We start from the raw sequence: 20,769 nt of genomic DNA, 5'->3' as shown, positions 1-20,769 counted from the left end.
CCAGTAACACTGAAGAAGCTGAAGTTGAACAGTTCTATGAAGACCTATAAGGCTTTCTAGAATTAACACCCAAAAAAGATGTCCTTTTCATTACAGGAGACTGGAATGCAAAAGTAGCAAGTCAAGAAACACCTGAGGTAACAGGCAAATTTGGCCTTGGAATACAGAATGAAGCAGGGCAAAGGCTAATAGAGTTTTGCAAAGAGAACGCATTGGTCATAGCAAACACCCTCTTCCAACAACACAAGAGAAGACTCTACACATGGACATCACCAGATGGCCAACACCGAAATCAGATTGATTATATTCTTTGCAGCCAAAGATGGAGAAGCTCTATACAATCAGCAAAAACAACACTGGGAGCTGACTGTGGCTCAGTCATGAACTCCTTATTGTCAAATTCAGACTTAAATTGAAGAAGTAGGGAAAACCACTAGAACATTCAAGTATGACCTAAATCAAATCCCTTATGATTATACAGTGGAAGTGAGAAATAGATTTAAGGGCCTAGACCTGATAGACAGATTGACTGGTGAACTATGGATGGAGGTTCATGACATTGTACAGGAGACAGGGATCAAGACCATCCCCAAGAAGAAGAAATGCAAAAAAGCAAAATGGTTGTCTGAAGAGGCCTTACAAATAGCTGTGAAAAGAAAAGATGCCAAAAGTAAAGGAGAAAAGAAAAGATATACCCATTTGAATGCAGAGTTCCAAAGAATATCAAGGAGAGATAAGAAAGCCTTCCTCAGTGATCAATGCAAAGAAATAGAGGAAAACAATAGAATGGGAAAGACTAGAGATCTCTTCAAGAAAATTAGAGATACCAAAGGACTATTTCATGCAAAGATGGGCTCAATAAAGGACAGAAATAGTAAGGACCTAACAGAAGCAGAAGATATTAAGAAGAGATGGCAAAAATACACAGAAGAACTATATAAAAAAGATCTTTACGACCCAGATAATCACGGTGGTGTGATCACTCGCCTAGTGTGAGATATCTTGGAATGTGAAGTCAAGTGGGCCTTAGGAAGCATCACTACGAACAAAGCTAGTTGAGGTGATGAAATTCCAGTTGAGTCATTTCAAATCCTGAAAGATGATGCTGCGAAAGTGCTGCAGTCAATAAGTCAGCAAATTTGGAAAACTCAGCAGTGGCCACAGGACTGGAAAAGGTCAGTTTTCATTCCAATCCCTAAGAAAGGCAATGCCAAAGAATGCTCTATAGCCCGCCAGGCTTCCCCGTCCCTGGGATTCTCCAGGCAAGAACACTGGAGTGGGTTGCCATTTCCTTCTCCAATGCATGAAAGTGAAAAGTGAAGTGAAGTCGTTCAGTCGTGTCTAACCCTCAGTGACCCCATGGACTGCAGCCTTCCAGGCTCCTCCATCCATGGGATTTTCCAGGCAAGAGTACTGGAGTGGGGTGCCATACTGCCAACTAATGATCACTTGGATCTGTTCAAGTGACTGGATCTGCTCAATCTGTAGTGTAATTGTTCAAAGAGATTTCACAAAGTGAAACACTGATTTGATTCATGCACAATTAGGCAGAGTGTTATTAAAAATTATTTACTGAAAGAAAATTGAAATACAGAGCAAACAGTCTGGTCAGTCTGAATGTTAGGGGTGACCAGGAAGTCCTCATGTTCTGATTAGATATCTGTGGTAGCCTCACACCTCAGCTCAGCACAGTCCCTACGTCCTGACTGGTGAAAATGCAAAGCTGGGCTCATTATCTAACTGCTTTGCCCTTCTTAGCTAAAACTAACAGAAGGGTGTCGAAAACCTTTTGCTAGAATATACGTGTTTAAAAAATGAGCATGATACAATAGCATACAGTAAGAGGTGAAGGTCTCCTGCCTCCAGTGGCCCTCCACAGTCTCCTTCTTCAGGGGTAAACCACTGCCAACAGGGTGGTGTATAACCTTCCAGGTTTCTCTTCTATGTCATATAAATATATAATATTTTACAAAAATGAGGCAACTCTATACACAGAGTTCTAGAACGTGCCTTTTCATTCTTAAGTTGGAAATGAGAAATGAATAGTCTAAGATAAGGAGCGATGATTCAGAGGAAAGCATCATATGTTAAAAGAATTTTCAGATTCCAGATGTAAAGAGATGACCGAATGAGTCAAAAATCAGTCATTATTCAATACAGATTTAAATTTTCTTTCTGAGTTACCTATTTCTCCTAGGTTAAGAGAAGCAAAATTACTAAACCCAACTATGTCCAAAAATAAATGCCAAACACCAAACCACACAATACACACCCTTATATTATGGTTCCTTTGTTTTCCATAAGTAGTATCTTCTAGTCTATATATTTGTTGGAAATACTATTTAGACAGGATATTCTATTTGAGGAAGCAGAATCAGTTTGGCATTCAGAGGTTCCCTCCTTCTGAGGTGTTCAGTCAGGTGTCCAGTAGTGACTCCTGTGTGGTCTAATGCAATCTTGTTTTGCCAATGCAACCCTTTAACTAAAACTTTAAAGTTCTCTGGGTTTAAGAACACTTGAAAATATATCAATATACAATTTCCAGTTTCAAGATGTCTTAAAATATGGTGAAAAGAAACATCTGAATATATGTATTTTAAAATCCAGGAAATCATTTCAATAGTGATCACTTCTAAGACATAAGCAGTGGAAGTCCATTCATTTCTGATGATCTTCTCATTGCTTAAGTTGATAAGGTCTAACAACTCAAACAGAGGGAAGATTTTAATCTCGTGATCATTGTGGGCTACATGTTCATGATATATATTAAAAAAAAGACCAAATGACTTAGTTTTTCTTTCTTCATTGAATTGTCTTTGTATAGACATTGTTAATAGAAAAGTTATCATTAATAGACAGAAGGACATTCATTTTCTGAAATCCTTACATGAAATGAAGTTACTAAGGAAAGAATTGGATTTTAGTGCTGACGTTCTCAGATTTACTATTCGCTCTTTCATTGCAGAGTGATAAACTTTGCTCACCTTCTCGTAATAACTTTAAAAATGGGACTGTTCACTGTATTTACCAACCCTGCCATTTCTCAGCGTAATTATAGGATATATCCTGAATAGAAAAGTTGTTTATAGTCTATGCTAAAAAAAAACACAACTGAAAGAGTAATCTCTTCTCCTCCTCTTCCACTGTTTCTCTATCCATCTGACAGCCAACATGGATTTTTATTGTTTCTCCACATATTGCAGTTGTATAATATTTCTGAAACAATCTTAGCTTAAGTGATTCTATTTAAATCATGTTTGATGTGCCATGTGACATTTTTAAATAGCTTATGGTAAAGCAATGAGCTCTCTTACAGGCAGATGTTATTATGCTCTTAGTAACTTTTATGAATAGAATTCTATATATACATTCAAGGGCAAGTCTTTTCTTCCAAGATTGAAGACAGTCTAACAGCTCAACAAGATAAGCTATTATGAACAAAACTAGGACTAAGTGTGGTCAAAATCAATTTACTTCAGCTGTTCATCAATTAAATTTAAGACTCTTAAAACTAATTTATCCTGAAATTTTATAGTTATCACACATAGTTTTTCATTTTCCAGGTGGATAATAAGCATAGAAATTGAAAATACTACCAACCATTATTATATTAAAAATAAAAAGAGATAATATACTTAACATTGATTAATCCATATTTAAAATTTTTGACTTGGGTATGATTTGCTTGGGAGAGAAGTGTTCATTTGGATAAAGGCTTTTTTTTATTTGTTTTCTTTTTGACATTCTATGAATTCAGACAAAATACTCAATCTGCACTCAGCTTGAGCTAAGCAGCTGTAAAATGTCCTCATCTGAAACTATAAGCAGGTCCTGGAATCAAATCCAGAGAAACTAAGACAGAAATTTATTAAAAAAGAATATAACACACCCTTTTACTGAAAACAAAAGTGAAACTAAGTTAAATAAATGGATTGTCCTTTTTTTTTTTAATACCAGTTACTCAGGTCTACCATTCTTATTCAAGTAACCATTACCCAGGCAGTATTTATTTACCATTCGTCCTCCCAAAACCCTAACCTAAACCCTGTTACTTGGAGTAATTTAAGAAATTAAGTAATTGACTGCTTTGATCTCCTTGTTGACCAAGGGACTCTCAAGAGTCTTCCTCAGCACCACAATCTGAAAGCATCAATTCCAGTTAATCCAAAAGGAAATCAACCCTGAATATTCATTGGAAGGACTGATGCTGAAGCTGAAGCTCCAATACTTTGGCCAGTGATGTGATGAGCCATCTCACTGGAAAAGACCCTGATGCTGGGAAAGATTGAGGGCAGGAGGAGAAGGGGTTGACAGAGGATGAGATGGTTGGATTGTATCACTGACTCAATGGACACAAGTTTAAGCAAATTCATGGAGATAGTGAAGGACAGGGAAGCCTGGTGTGCTTCAGTGCATGGGCTGCAATGAGTCAGACACTTTAATTTCTTGTTTCTAGTTTCTGAACAACAAATTAAATATTTAGAAAAAAGCAAATTAAAAATCAGATTTTACTTTTTGTCAATCAAGTTGACCAGATTTTTAAAACAAGTGTGAGTAAAAATGTGAGGAAATGGATAAAAATGTGGGGAAAAACAATTTTCTAAAATTTGACCATTATATCAATATTAAAAACACTTGGCAATTTGATCCAACAACTCTCTCTTTGTTAAAGTCTATTTTTTCTGAAAAAACAATTGCTCAAGGAAATAGAATTCGAGGATGTTCATTACCTTGGATATATAATAGCAAAACATAAACAAAACTTTACAAAATAATAAATTTACATAATTAAAAATGGCACAAAGTTATGGAGAATCTTTGTTATGTATTTCTCAAGATTAAAAAATTAATAATAAAAAGAATGTCCTTAAATATAGGTCATAATTATAAATGGGTAAATTAAAGGCAAGTCTTTATATATAATGTCATGTAGAACTACCACACACCCATCTGCACAGAAGTCACAAGCTAGACATGCCTTAATTTGTTCAATTTTTCCTGCTTTAATGTATATCTTGATTATTCTATGTTCTAATTTAACTCATTCCATCAAAAAGGTGATATAAATAGCTAATAAAAATTAAAATCCTGACTTCAAGAGTAATCAAACAGAACAAATTAAAATTAAAATGTCATTTTTTAAGCATATCAGATTAGTGAAGATTTTCAAAATGACAGTCTTTAAATCCTGGTTTATTCAGTGGGGTGGTCACTTACTTATACATAAGCCCATACATGCTCTCTAGAGGCCAACTAGGTCATGTGTATCTAGAATTCTGAAAGCATTTGTTTTTTTCTATTCAGTAATGGTATATCAAGGATTCTTTAATAAAAATGATAAAAATATAAACCATTTCTATTCATCTATTTATCACTGTTTATAACAGCCTGAATATCCAAATATTAAAAATGAAACATTTATCCTATAGACTGTTAGGCAGACACTAAGTACTAGGATCAATAGGGATTATCACTAAAATAAGGAAATGGGAGAATGGCATTGAAACATGTAAAATATCATGTATGAAACGAGTTGCCAGTCCAGGTTCGATGCACGATACTGGATGCTTGGGGCTGGTGCACTGGGACGACCCAGAGGGATGGAATGGGGAGGGAGGAGGGAGGAGGGTTCAGGATGGGGAACACATGTATACCTGTGGCGGATTCATTTTGATATTTGGCAAATTTTACAATTATGTAAAGTTTAAAAACAAAATAAAATTAAAAAAAATAATTACTAGAATAAATTGGATGCAAAACTCTAGGTAAAAAGCATATACACATAATATAATAATATAATATAAACATAATATAATAAAAACTGTCCTGAAAAGAATATACCAAATTTTCTAGTGGATATACCTGGAGGGAGTAAACAGTGGTTTTATATTCTTCTTTGTATTTGAATGAATTTTTTTTTTAATTTCTACTTTTAAAGTAAGAATTAAAAAAAGAAAATGCATGCCTCACTACAAAATTCATGGTGCTGCTCTCTTTCATCTATAAAACAGATTGGCTAGATTCATGTTAAAGGTCTTTTAATTTGATTCCAATTTATTAACCCAATCTTATCTCTAATGAGTACCCAACTCTACCACTGAACTCTATCTCAGATGGTTATCAGGCATGTTCTGTTCCCTCCAGAGTCCACCCAAGCTCATCCAATCAGGCCTAGAGCTTCTCGTCTTTCCTAAGGTTTTTGATCATCATTTCTGATGGAATTATTTTAAGCCAACATCAGCTATTAATGATGCTCTAACTCAAGTCCAGTAATCACACAAAATCACATTTAACCCTGATTCCAATTAACTCAGCGCGCTAATTCAGAAGGAAACTCCTTTTGAAGGCAAGACTACCATCATTATTTGTTAATATTAATCATAACAACAACTGTGATCATAACAAGCATAGCTGATAAAGTTTATTGAGAATTTTCTATTTACAAGGAGGCACTGTGTCAACTCCATTTAATGTTCAGAAAACTCTTCCATTTCACAGATGAGAAAACTGAGACTCAGTTAGGGTACATACTTTTCCCAAGGAGATATAGCTAGTGTGGATCTGAGATACAAATCTAGCTCTGTCTGAGATCAATATACTCTATTCTGCCAATTTGCTAATGGAAATTCACTAGAAATCATTTTGCATATGATATATTTTTAGTGATTAATTGCATTCCCATATAGCTAAGTTAAAATGATGTGTGGAGCTACAAAATTTTCTTTTACATATAAGAGCAGATACAAAAAACAATGATAATTTTCATTGAATTTCATTATATTCTAATATATTTACCTGTATAGGACCAACCAATCTCTTCAACAAGTTTTCTCTGTTGTCTGTAGTATCCATAAATCCAATCTACAACCAAGAAAAAAAACCAATTGATCAATGTGTAGAAAAATGTATATGTACAAATTTTAAAAAACATAAGAAGCCCAAAGCACCATTCATACAATAATGGTCCTCAATTATTCTTTTCTACGTCATCTTCACAATTTCAACTGCCACCATTATAGACTCCACCATCCCTCTTCTGGAAATTAGTGTAACTTTTAGCAAGGCACATGTTAAAACTGCTGAAGTTCAGGCAGAGACAAAGAAGGTATTCTGTGAAAAGCATGAGCAACCTAGAGGATTTCATCTCATAGAGTGACTAGGGTCAGAAAGGACAGCCTATTCTATCTTTAGATTTTTCTTACCATTCCCTCGATTGAATACACGAAATCCTACTAACTAGAGAATCCCAGGGACAGCAGAGCCTGGTGGGCTGCCGTCTATGGGGTCGCACAGAGTCGGACACGACTGAAGCGACTTAGCAGCAGCAGCAGCAGCAAGATAGAATGGTCGGAGAAGGTAATGGCACCCCACTCCAGTACTCTTGCTTGGGAAATCCCATGGACGGAGGAGCCTGGTAGGCTACAGTCCATGGGGTCACAAAGAGTTGGACAGGACTGAGCAACTTCACTTTCACTTTTCACTTTTATGCACTGGAGAAGGAAATGGCAACCCACTCCAGTATGCTTGCCTGGAGAATCCCAGGGATGGGAGCCTGGTGGGCCACCATCTATGGGGTCACACAGAGTCAAACACGACTAACGTGACTTAGCAGCAGCAGTGATACTTTTCAAGTTACAACCCAAGTTGTATCTGTAAATGCTTCTAGGAGATCCAGAGGTTACCATGTTTTCAAAATTTACTTCTAAGGCACAACAAAATTAATAGTCTTGAAGAAATGGAAATTTCAGTGTGTGTGCACGCATGCGCACGTGCATGTTGGCTGGGACAAAGCTTGTGTTAGACAGTGTAAGTGAATTTGTCTCTTAGAGGAACAGTGATGCCTGAGGGCGATAATCCAGTGGGAAGCTTGGGGCATCATAAAATAGTGGACTCTTCATGACCTAGAGAGAGAAGCTCTAGTTCTTGAACATGGGGCAAGGGCTACAGAAAGGAAAATGGATGGAAGCCAAAGGCTCACTCTATATAGTTCAGAATTTTGCCTGGAGTCATGCCTGTACCCAAGAAACGGGGACGCTATGATCCATTCTCCTCTTCGTGCGATTGTCCCTTTATTCCAGCCTGTCTTAACACTACTACGCCATTTCAGCTACATTGTGAGCAAAATACATCTTTGTGAGCTAGGTTTGGAAGCTGATCAGTGTTGCCAAAACTGTTTCTGTAGAAAAGGCTACAGGAATTTCCTGGTTGCCTGGTGGTTAGAATTCCGGGCTTTCACTGCTGTGGTGAGTTCAGTCCCTGGTTGGGGAACTGAGATCCTGTAAGTCACATGGCATGACCAAAAAAAGAAAAGGCTGCAAATAGCTAGTTTACAAATGAACATGTGGAACATTACATATTCATAAATTGGGGTTCTGTCCATATGGTTTTCATTTGAATACAAGGATTTATTTATACCATACTGCAGATATGCATACATATTATATGTATTTCTCATCAGTTTTGAAGAGAGACTCTTATTTCCTCTTATTCTCTTTACACAGATGTTTTTTTTTCTTTTTTGACAGTTCCCAATTTAAGGGAGGCAAATATCTCAAGCACGTTTCAGAAATTATTTTTCTTCGATTCCATGTTATACACAACCTGATTAGCAGAACACATCAATACATACTAAAATTTTACAAAAACTTAAAAGCAGGCTATCTTACAGAAATACACATTCTGAATCCATAGATTATTGAAAACCAAAACCTACCTTGGAGAAAGCAAAAAAAATTGTTTTAAAAATTTCTCTACCCATAAATACAGGTAAATATTCTATTGACCATGTAGCACATTTCAACAAACATTTGTTTTGATAACGGTTTTATTGAAATATGATTTACACACCTTACAATTCACCCAGGAAAGTGTACAACTTAATGGCACTTACTATATTCAGAGTTATACAATCATCACTACAGAAAATTTTAAAGCATCTTTATTATCCCCCAAAAGAAACCTCATACCTTTAGCTGCCACCCCCAACCCCACCTCGACCTCCATTAATTTATAGATTTGGATATTCCAGATATTTCTAAATACATAATCATGTAATACATGGCTTTTTATGGCTGGCTTCTTTAACTTAGCAAATTAATGTTTTCAAGGTTTATCCATGTTGTAGAATATATGAGTCCTTCATTCCTTTTTTTAAACTTTTTATTTTGTATTGGAGTATAGTCGATTAACAATGTTGTGACAGTTTCAGGTGAATATCACCTGGAGAAGGAAATGGCAACCCACTCCGGTATTCTTGCGTGGAGAATTCCATGAACAGAAGAGCCTGGTGGGTGACAGTCCATGGAGTCGCAAAGAGTTGGACACGACTGAGCGACTAACACTTTCACTTTTCATTCATGTATCTGGGTTTCTCTGGTGGCTCAGCTGATAAAGAAATCTAATTGCCAATGCAGAAGATACAAGAGACATGGGTTTGATCCCTGGGTCAGAAAGATCCCCTGGAGTAGGAAATGGCAACCCACTCCAGTATTTCTTGCCTGGAAAACTCCAAGGACAGAGGAGCCTGGCGGGCCCCAGTTCATGGGGCGCAAAAAGTCAGACATGAGTGAACACATATGCAGGCACATACACGTATCCATTCTCCCCAAACTTCCCTCCCATCCAGACTGCCATACAACACTGAGAACAGGTGCATGTGCTATACAGTAGGCCATTATTGGTTATCCACTTTAAATACTGCAGTGTAATACTTCATTCCTTTTTATTGTCTAATAGTATTCCATTGTTCGGTGTCCAAGATGGCCTTAAAGCTCCCCTCAGCTTGACTAAACTTAGGACAGGCTACGTCCTAGCTCTATGTTTCTGACCTCCTATTTCTTCCAACATTTCATTTATACATTCTTTCTTTGTTACTTTGAGAAGTACATTTTTTTAAATAGCCCATATGCCATTCTACAACTAGGACTGTACTTATCAAAACTAAGGAAAACATCTCTCTGAAAAGAAACTATCAAAGGAAATAAGCACCCTTATCTCCCACGTTCTGTGGGAGGGTAGCAGCCTAACTTCTATTAAGGTGTCTTGCTCCAAGTTGTAAAAACTACCTCTGCATAATGATATAGGCTTATTTTTCTTTTGGGTGGAGCCAACTAGCAAATGCAGATGGCCAATGACTTTCTCCAATGTCCTGAATTACATTTACACTGGGATCAACCTAGCTCTCAAAACACCTTACCCTCTCGGCCTCATCAGAGTTGAGTTCAGATTCGGGTCTGCCTTCTTGCCCTACTGCAATTGCCTTGAATACAGTTTTGTTTGCCTGTTTCATTTTGTATGCCACAATTTTTGTTTTGATGTTGGCTATGCCACTTTCTATTTATCCATTCATCAACTGTTGGATACTTGGGTTGTATCCTCTTTGGGGCTATTATGAAAAATACCGCTTTGAATATTCATGCATATATTTGCTTTTCTATTTAAAAATTAAACATTAGGCTCATAACACATTTTTTAGCATTGTCCATAAAAGGGTAGTCATTTAAGGTTAAATTCTGGGGACAAGTGTTTTTTCATGATCAAGGAATACATACAACTAGATGTGAGGACCTCAAAGGTCATTTGATTCAGAATTTAACAGCCTACAAAAATTCCTATTTTAGAGATAAGACAAATCTTTTCAATGGAAATTTAAGTGGTTTGTACGGCAAAAAGTGAAAAAAATGGAAACAATAATCCATGGCTCCTGCCTCCTACTCACTAAGTCTTCCCCAATATCCAGGGTTCCTAACAATCTGGAGTTACTGGTTATTCTCTTAAGTTCTCTGCCTGAGTAGGAACCTCTTCAAGAGAAACAAAATAAAAAAAAAAATTTACTGGGGTTGAATTTCCCAGCAGGAATTATTTGGGCAAATAAAGAGAATTGACCATATATCTGAACTGACCTGGCCATCACTTGGAATTTTCCTCTGAAACTCTGCCCTGCCCATAGGGAAAAGATTCTCATCATTTATGTTTTGAATAAAAATATTTTTTAAAATGTAAAGACATTTTTGACATATAAATGCATTTTGGTGATTTCAGAAGACCAAATGCCATGTAGAACCTATAATTAACAAGTATTCCATTGAAAAAAAAAAAACAGTAAGCTCTTGTTTTAATGATTCAGGCTAAAGGACGACAGCAAAATATCAGCAGATTTTAGCTTTCCTTGGAGGGCTTTACTGCTACACAATCAGCATTTGTCCTTGGTTTTTAATTACTTACGTTAAGAAAGCTTTTTTCAATACAAGATTCCCAGGTGTTGGTAGCTCTCTTCAGTTCCTTTATGTATTGTTCCCTTAATTGTTACTTCAAACAATCCGTTACACATTCATATGCTAATTACATGGTCCTTGGGCGTGAGAGAGTACCCCACTTTTAAAATTCTACTTAGATGTCTGATAGATGAGATGTGATAGCTCCAATGAACAAGAAAAAAAGAATCTAGGTTCACTTTTTTTTGTTGCATTGTATACTTTGAAAACCAGTAAATCCTATATAAAGTAGAGTCTATCAAAGTGCTTATATGTTTTAAAATCAATTAAAATAATGAAATATAGAATTACTTTTTGTTTCTGTGGGTTTTAGCTTCTTTAGCTAGTATATTTTGTTTCTTTCTGTTTAAAAGTATTTGCTCCGTCTGCTTTGGTGTGAGTGTTTTGTAGGGATAAAACTAAGAAATAAATTTCAAGAATGATTGGTACACATGATGCAGAGTAAGAACATAAACATTAGTAAACCTTTTTAAAAGGTAACTAAAATTTGTCCTGAAAAATTATTCTTCATGAAGGGGCTACCAAAATTGAGAGAAATTTGGTTTATACTATTTTGCTGCTGCTGCTACTGCTAAGTCGTTTCAGTCGTGTCCAACTCTGTGCGACCCCATAGACGGCAGCCCACCAGGCTCCCCCGTCCCTGGGATTCTCCAGGCTTTTAGGTAACTTTAAATGTCACTGCTTCAATCTATTCAAGCTTATACTTATTGTGAGCATTTACATATTTTGCAAACATTTATATGCCACATATTCCTTTACTTTTCTTTAGATCCACATAATGGAAATCAAAGTTTTGATAACAACTAGAGGGAAGATGTATATAAATTCAGCATTTTTTGCTTATTTTTTTAAACAAAGAAAAACTCAAGGTACTCATTTTGTATTAAAATATCACTACAAAAAAATAAATAAAATATCACTACAAGTATTTTGAACTATATAAATCCCTCTGATTTTGCCCTGAATGGCTAAAGAAAGTCTCTGCTTTATGCTGATCAACAATTCATCACTTGAATTCTACCATATAATCTAGCAGCCATGCTCTGACAACACCCACACACACACAAACAAAATGCTATTAAGAGGCTAAATGTATGACAGAAGAAAGAGTGGTCCACAGAAAAAGACTTCCCAGGTGGTGCTAATGGTAAAGAACCCCCCTGCCAATGCAGGGGACGTTAGAGACCCGGGTTCGATCCCTGGGTTGAGAAGGTCCCCTGGAGGAGGGCATGGCAACCCACTCCAGTATTCTCCCCTGGAGATTCCCATGGAAGGGGAAGCCTGGCAGGCTACAGTCCATATGGTCTCAAAGAGTTGAACATGACTGAAGCAACTTAGTAACACATAAGCAGAAAAAGAAACTTCAGGTAGAAAACAGCCACAGATAAAAATCTGAAGACTGGGATTCTGAAACTGGATTTCTCAAAGTAGACTTTTCCAAGGTAAATGATAATTTCCAAGGTAATGATAATATATTTCACAGCCTTTAAAAATATCACTAAGGAACTTCAGAGGAGGGGGAAAAGGAAGTCAGTTGATGGGAGAAATCTGGAAAGGTAGAAAAGAAGGAATAGAATTTAGAGATGAATCTTTAAAGCTTTTGAGTATAGACTTTGATGAGGAAAGACTTGGGAGAGGGACCAAAATGGATCATATAGAGGAAGGGCATTGGGCACCAAGAAGTGGCAAACCAGGGATTTGGGCAGCCAGCTGGGCTATCCTATGGGGGGCAGGGGCTGTATAGGTCCCTAGGGACTTATTTTTGGTGACAGCTCACCATGATACAAAAGTCACATCAATTTTCACTTTTTGATTTCATCCTATACTCTCCTCTTATCTAGAATTCCTTTCAAAACAGGAAAGACATACTGGAAAGTGTTCAATATATTTTGTATATTGAATATACTTTAAAGAAAAATATTAAATAAACAAGCACAAACAAATATTTCTAACAAGTGAAAGAGGTAGAGGGCGGTAGAAGAAAATAGGTCAGTGGCTACTGACCACTTGAAGAAGAACCTGGGAAAGCCCATAAACAGACTAGGATTATCAGAGTGATTGACAGATATGGATAAGGCTGACGTACCAATGATAATAAAGATTGATGGTTACGGTAGTCATAACCATCAATTACTCAAAACAAAAGAAGAGCAATCCCCTCTCAGAGAAGAAAAAATGTAAAATCAGAAATGAGTTCCTTTAAGGAGAAAATCAGCTGTGAACACATCATCTGGCTACAAAAGTCTTTTATTCCTTTAGATATTCTATTGTCAATACCTTTGTTTGTAAAGGAAGCTGAGTTTATGACTCAAGTGATCTAAACCAAAACCTTGATGAGTCAACCAAGGCAAACTTTCCAAGCAGAATTAAATCTGCTATATCGTGAGTACACCACAGAGTCTATAAAATCATAATACCATACATGGCAGGCTTGACCGGGCATTTTCCTGTCATTCAATGTTGACTATTAGTTTGCTTTTGAATTGTGTTAGCACATTTTTTAGGGCTTCCCTGTGGCTCAGCTAGTAAAGAATCTATCTGTAATGCAGGAGACCTGGGTTTGATCCCTGGGTTGGGAAGATCCCCTGAAGAAGGGGAAAGGCTACCCACTCCAGTATTCTGACCTGGAGAATTTCATGGACTGTATAGTCCATGGGGTCTCAAAGAGTCTGACACAACTGAACGACTTCCACATACTCCATTTTTACCTATCTGGAATATATCCTTGTATCCAGTATATATGCAAAGACATTTGTGAAACATAATTTAATTAATTATGGTAATTCAGGTAACTTGTTTAGTGCATATTTATAGTTCAAACATGGCACTTACTGTTAATTACTACAGATGTAACTTTAAAAAATACACATATATTCAGTTCAGTTCAGTTGCTCAAGTCGTGTCTGACTCTTTGCGACCCTATGAACTGCAGCACGCCAGGCCTCCCTGTACATCACCAACTCCTGGAGTCCACCCAAACCCATGTCCATCGAGTCGATGATGCCATCCAACCATCTCATCCTCTGTCGTCCCCTTCTCCTCCTGCCCTCAATCTTTCAAAACATCAGGATCTTTTCCAATGAGTCAACTCTTCGCATCAGGTGGCCAAAGTATTGGCGTTTCAGCTTCAACATCAGTCCTTCCAATGAACACCCAGGACTGAACTCCTTTAGGATGGACTGGTTGGATCTCCTTGCAGTCCAAGGGACTCTCAAGAGTCTTCTCTAACACCACAGTTCAACAGCATCAATTCTTTGGTGCTCAGCTTTCTTCACAGTCCAACTCTCACATCCATACATGACCACTGGAAAAACCATAGCCTTGACTAGACGGACCTGTGTTGGCAAAGTAATGTCTCTGCTTTTGAATATGCTTATCTAGGTTGGTCATAACTTTCCTTCCAAGGAGTTAAGTGTCTTTTAATTTCATTGCTGCAATAACCTCCTCCAAACCACCTATCTTCCAATTCCAACTGTTTTCCAGGGTTAGAAAAAAAGAATACCATTAGTTTTCTCCCCTTTGCAGAGGTTTAAAAATATAAGTGCTTTTTTATCCATTCGATGCTGATGGACATCTAGGTTGCTTCCATGTCCTGGCTATTATAAACAGTACTGTGATGAACATTGGGGTACACGTGTCTCCTTCAATTCTGGTTTCCTCAGTGTATATGCCCAGCAGTGGGATTGCTGGGTCATATGGCAGTTCTATTTCCAGTTTTTTAAGGAATCTCCACACTGTTCTCCATAGCGGCTGTGCTAGTTTGCATTCCCACCAACAGTGTAAGAGGATTCCCTTTTCTCCACACCCTCTCCAGCATTTATTGCTTGTAGACTTTTGGATCGCAGCCATTCTGACTGGCGTGAAATGGTACCTCATAGTGGTTTTGATTTGCATTTCTCTGATAATGAGTGATGTTGAGCATCTTTTCATGTGTTTGTTAGCCATCTCTTTGTTTTCTTTGGAGAAATGTCTATTTAGTTCTTTGGCCCATTTTTTGATTGGGTCGTTTATTTTTCTGGAATTGAGCTGCAGGAGTTGCTTGTATATTTTTGAGATTAGTTGTTTGTCAGTTGCTTCATTTGCTATTGTTTTCTCCCATTCTGAAGGCTGTCTTTTCACCTTGCTTATAGTTTATTTTGTTGTGCAGAAGCTTTTATTTTTTTTTATTTTTTTTTATTTTTAAACTTTACAAAATTGTATTAGCGGCTGCGGGCTGCATCGCTTAGAGTAAGAAGCTTTTAATTAGATCCCTTTTGTTTAATTTTGCTTTTATTTCCAATATTCTGGGAGGTGGGTCATAGAGGATCCTGCTGTGATGTATGTCGGAGAGTGTTTTGCCTATGTTCTGTACACCCATGGTGGATTCATGTTGATGTATGGCAAAACCAATACAATATTGTAATTAGCCTCTGAGAAGAAGGGGACGACAGAGGATGAGATGGCTGGATGGCATCACTGACTTGATGGACGTTGAGTCTGAGTGAACTCCGGGAGCTGGTGATGGACAGGGAGGCCTGGCGTGCTGCGATTCACGGGGTCGCAAAGAGTTGGACACGACTGAGCGACTGAACTTAACTGAACCGAAAATAAATAAATTTAAGTACTTTTTACCATTTTAAAACTTAAACTGCAGATTATCTCCAAATAGAAGGGCACATGAATCCATATTATTAAAGATAAGAATTCTGGAAAAATATGTTGTTAGAGTACAGGTGACTTCTTTATTTAATGATAAGATTAAAGAGATGACAAAGCAGATCCCTGAGGCACTGGTAAATTGTAAAAAGAGATGGGAAGATTGAACTTAATGGACAATGTGAAAAACAGAGGGAGCCATTTCCTCCATATGTTTGTTTTGGTAGTCAGATGTCCAATTAAATACAAATTTTTCATAGGACTAGGGAAGGGTTTGGAGGTGAGCAATTATATCTTAGTGCTCCTTAGACACTGAGGACTGTGTATACCTTCCAGAGAGGGTTTGTATGTTGGCAATATGTCTACCAAACCTATTCAATGAAAACTCAAAATATTCATAGGCTTGTCTTGGAATGTCACCAGGATATTTTCTTATACTTATATATGTTTACCTAATGTGATTTATCTATATTCATAAAGTTGAAGCATTTTCTGTTGAAAACATGTTAATAATTTTATCTTGATCATATAGTAATACTTATTTCAGATAAATTTTAAAAAATAAAGTTAAGCAAAACTAATTTAAAAGATCACCTGTAATCCCATCTCCACCATAAACTAGTATTTACAATCCTGTACATTATATATGTTTTTTAAATGTTATGCTATGCAATATAATAACTTTACATTAACTGAATTACATTGTTTCATTATTTAGTTACTTGCTTTTTCTACATAATAATCATTCATGTCTCAAGTTAATAAATATGGTTTTATAGCACCATAATAGTTCACTTGAAGCATTCACTATTTTTTTGATATTAAAATAAAAGGCTGATTTAGATTTGGAAAATTTATTCCTTAGGATTAAATGATATGAGTGATAAAATTTTCCATTAAGCTAGTTTGAACCTAAAGCTTTTGAGTATAGATTTTGATGAGGAAAGACTTGGGGAGAGGGACTGAAATATTTCAGATAGAGTAAGGGTGTTGAGCAGGAAATTAAGTGCCACTTTTATGGATGGAGGAGCCCGGTAGGCTACAGTCCATGGGGTCGCAAAGAGTTGGACACGACAGAGCGACTTCACTTTCACTTTCTTCCTTTCTTTTTTTTCCTATCAGTCTTCTTCTAGAACACCAATAAAACACTAAAATGGAACAAGCTCATTATTATTGTACAGTACTACAATAATTATACTTTGTTTTACCTCCATAACTAACAGTGAATTTATTCTAGTATAAGAGAAAAACTCAGCTGTTGATGAAACAGTGATAACAAGAACAGAGATAGAAATAACATGGGTATCAGTCCTGGGTGTTCATTGGAAGAACTGATGTTGAAGCTGAAACTCCAATACTTTGGCCACCTCATGCAAAGAGCTGACTCATTTGACAAGACCCTGATGCTGGGAGAGATTGAGGGCAGGAGGAGAAGGGGACGACGAGGATGAGATGGTTGGGTGGCATCACCGACTAGATGAACATGGGTTTGGGTGGATTTCAGGAGTTGGCGATGGACAGGGAGGCCTGGTGTGCTGTGGTTCATAGGGTCACAAAGAGTCGGACACGACTGAGCGACTGAACTGAACTGAACTGAAAGATAACTATTGTGCTTAGTTGCTCAGTCGTGTCCGACTCTTTGTGACCCCCATGGACTGTAGCCCGCCAGGCTCCTCTGTCTGTGGGGATTCTCTGGGTAAGAATTCTGGAGTGGGTTGCCATTTCCTACTCCAAAAAATAATATTAAAAGTATGCAAAAATCTGTATGAAAAATGTATATAAAAAATGAATTAATCACATTACAAAATATGTTATTATATTTGTGTTCAGTTCAGTTCAGTTCAGTTCAGTCGCTCAGTCGTGTCCGACTCTTTGCGACCCCATGAATTGCAGCACGCCAGGCCTCCCTGTCCATCACCAACTCCTGGAGTTCACTCAGACTCACATCCATCAGGTCAGTGATGCCTTCCAGCCATCTCATCCTCTGTCGTCCCCTTCTCCTCCTGCCCCCAGTCCCTCCCAGCATCAGAGTCTTTTCCAATGAGTCAACTCTTCGCATGAAGTGGCCAAAGTACTGGAGTTTCAGCTTCAGCATCATTCCTTCCAAAGAAATCCCAGGGCTGATCTCCTTCAGAATGGACTGGTTGGATCTCTCTGAGGTCCAAGGGACTCTCAAGAGTCTTCTCTAATACCACAGTTCAAAAGCATCAATTCTTCGGCACTCAGCTTTCTTCACAGTCCAACTCTCACATCCATACATGACCAATGGAAAAACCACAGCCTTGACTAGACGGAACTTTGTTGGCAAAGTAATGTCTCTGCTTTTGAATATGCTATCTATGTTGGTCATAACTTTCTTCCAAGGAGTAAGTGTCTTTTAATTTCATGGCTGCAGTCACCATGTGCAGTGATTTTGGAGCCCAAAAAAATGAAGTCTGACACTGTTTCCACTGTTTCCCTATCTATTTCCCATGAAGTGATGGGACCGGATGCCATGATCTTCATTTTCTGAATGTTGAGTTTTAAGCCAACTTTTTCACTCTCCACTTTCACTTTCATCAAGAGGCTTTTTAGTTCCTTTTCACTTTCTGCCATAAGGGTGGTGTCATCTGCATATCTGAGGTTATTGATATTTCTCACAGCAATCTTGATTCCAGCTTGTGTTTCTTCCAGCCCAGTGTTTCTCATGATGTACTCTGCATATAAGTAAATAAACAGGGTGACAATATACAGCCTTGATGTACTGCTTTTCCTATTTGGAACCAGTCTGTTGTTCCATGTCCAGTTCTAACTGTTGCTTCCTGACCTGCATATAGGCTATGTATTATTATATTATTATGCCATTGTATACTATTATAAGGACTTCCCTGGTAGCTCAGCTGGTAAAGAATCCCCCTGGAATGCAGGAGATTCTGGTTTGATTCTGGGTCAGGAAGCTTCTCTGGAGAAGGGATGGGCTACCCAGTCCAGTATTCATGGGCTTCCCTGGTGGCTCATATGGTAAACAATCTGACTGAAATGTGGGAGACCTGGGTTCGATCCCTGGGTTGGGAACATCCCCTGGAGGGTACGGCAACCTACTCCAGTATTCTTGCCTAGAGAATCCCCATGGATAAGAGGAGCTTGGTGGGCTAGAGTCCATGGGGTTGCAAAGAGCTAGACATGACTGAGCGACTAAGCAGAGCATAGCATACTTTCATAATATTATCTGTATAATAGCAGTGTGTTATTATTCAACAATCTAAATAATGGTTCTGTCATGAAGTCTTATGCCCATGTGCTCTTACTAAAATTAGGTGTAGGGCAAGAATGTCTGCTGTGTTGCTCAAGGATTAGGATTGGTGGGAAATTCTCGACAACTGACATCCTAAAATAGCCAAACAGAGAATAAAATGTGATTCCATTCACATCTACCATGAAAAGCGTAAAACACCAAAAACTGCATAAAGAGATGAACTATTATTAATATAAAAATATGAATAAATAAAGAGGTCTACCACATCCTTAAATGGGAACATTGAACTTGGGGAAAGTTATCAGTTCTCTCCATATTATTAATGAACAGTTCAGTCTCAATGGGGTATTTTTAATAGGCAAAATGATTCTAATGTTCATTGTTGTTTTATAGCTAAGTCACGATCAACTCTTTTGAGACCCCATGGGCTGTTAGCCAACCAGGCTCTTCTGTCCATGGAATTTTCCAGGCGAGAATACTGTAATGGGTTGCCATTCTCTTCTCCAAAGGATCTTCCTGACCCAGGGATCGAACCTGGGTCTTCTACATTGCAGGCAGATTCTTTACTTTCTGAGCCACCAGGGAAGCCCAAAACATTCCATGTTTGTCAATAAGTATAGATTGCGTGTGTGCATCGTAAGTCACTTCAGTCACGTCTGACTCTTTGAGATCCTATGGACTGTAGCCCACCAGGCTCTTCTGTCCATGGGATTCTCCAGGCAAGAATTCTGGAGTGAGTTGCCATGCCTTCCTCCAGGGGATCTTCCTGATCCAGGTATCAAACTTGTGTCTTTTACTGTCTCCTAAATTAGCAGGACGGTTCTTTACCACTAGTGCTACCTGGGAAACCCCATTAAAACACATTCAACAAATATAATGATATATTTCAAACATATAGAATTCTTACAAATCACTAAAGGCAAATACATGAGCAGAGAAATTTTTAAAATGCAAAAATAATTATTAAAGCTATACAGAACTATTAGACTATCAAAAAAACAGAATTTAAAATAACACTGAGACATCATTTTTCAGTTATCAAATAGTCAAAGGTTTATTATTTTAATTTTTAAAATATTCAATGATGCTCAAAATAACTTGAGATGTTCTTTTGCACACAGGTGAAAGTATGAACTAGTATAAACTCTACGGAAAGTAAGCTGGCAAAAGTTAACAAGATTCTTAAAATACTTCATAGCCTTTGAGACAGTAATTCTATTCCAAGGAATATATTTTAAATGATGAGCAGAGATGAGAACAAAGTGCCATGTACCAAGATGTTCAAAGCACTGAAAGTAACAGTGAACAATAGGAAAGTATGTTGATGTTCAAAAAGTGGAAGAAATCTAAATAAATTACATAATGTTCATAATATGAAATTATGTGATTCCATTACAATTAAGTTTCCCAAATACTTACTGATGGGAAGAAATGCACATGATACAAAACATTATCAAGTTATGATGCCATTTTGAAACTATTACATATATTCAAAAATGTAAATCTCCTCATGTGGTGACACTTGGAGTGATTTTTACTTTTTTATAAGTTCTTATATGCTTTGCATACATTTTATGAGTTTGTATGTTAGTATTTTAAAAATGTAAAAGTATATATGCACTTTGA

General features: G+C 37.3%; 1 protein-coding gene across 5 annotated transcripts in view; it reads right to left on the bottom strand.

Moving 5' to 3' along the window:
* PTPRZ1 (protein tyrosine phosphatase receptor type Z1) overlaps positions 1 to 20,769 on the bottom strand; it is a 210,330-nt gene that overhangs the window by 136,861 nt on the left and 52,700 nt on the right. For all 5 annotated transcript variants that reach the window (XM_025291413.3, XM_025291412.3, XM_025291414.3 and 2 more), the window contains exon 2: positions 6,796 to 6,861. In XM_025291413.3, coding sequence (XP_025147198.3) covers positions 6,796 to 6,861 — 66 coding nt within the window. The remainder of the gene's footprint in view (positions 1 to 6,795; positions 6,862 to 20,769) is intronic.

This window comes from Bubalus bubalis, chromosome 8, assembly GCF_019923935.1.
Source record: "Bubalus bubalis isolate 160015118507 breed Murrah chromosome 8, NDDB_SH_1, whole genome shotgun sequence".
Classification (NCBI taxonomy): domain Eukaryota; kingdom Metazoa; phylum Chordata; class Mammalia; order Artiodactyla; family Bovidae; genus Bubalus; species Bubalus bubalis.
This window is presented reverse-complemented; position numbering and strand designations above follow the sequence as displayed.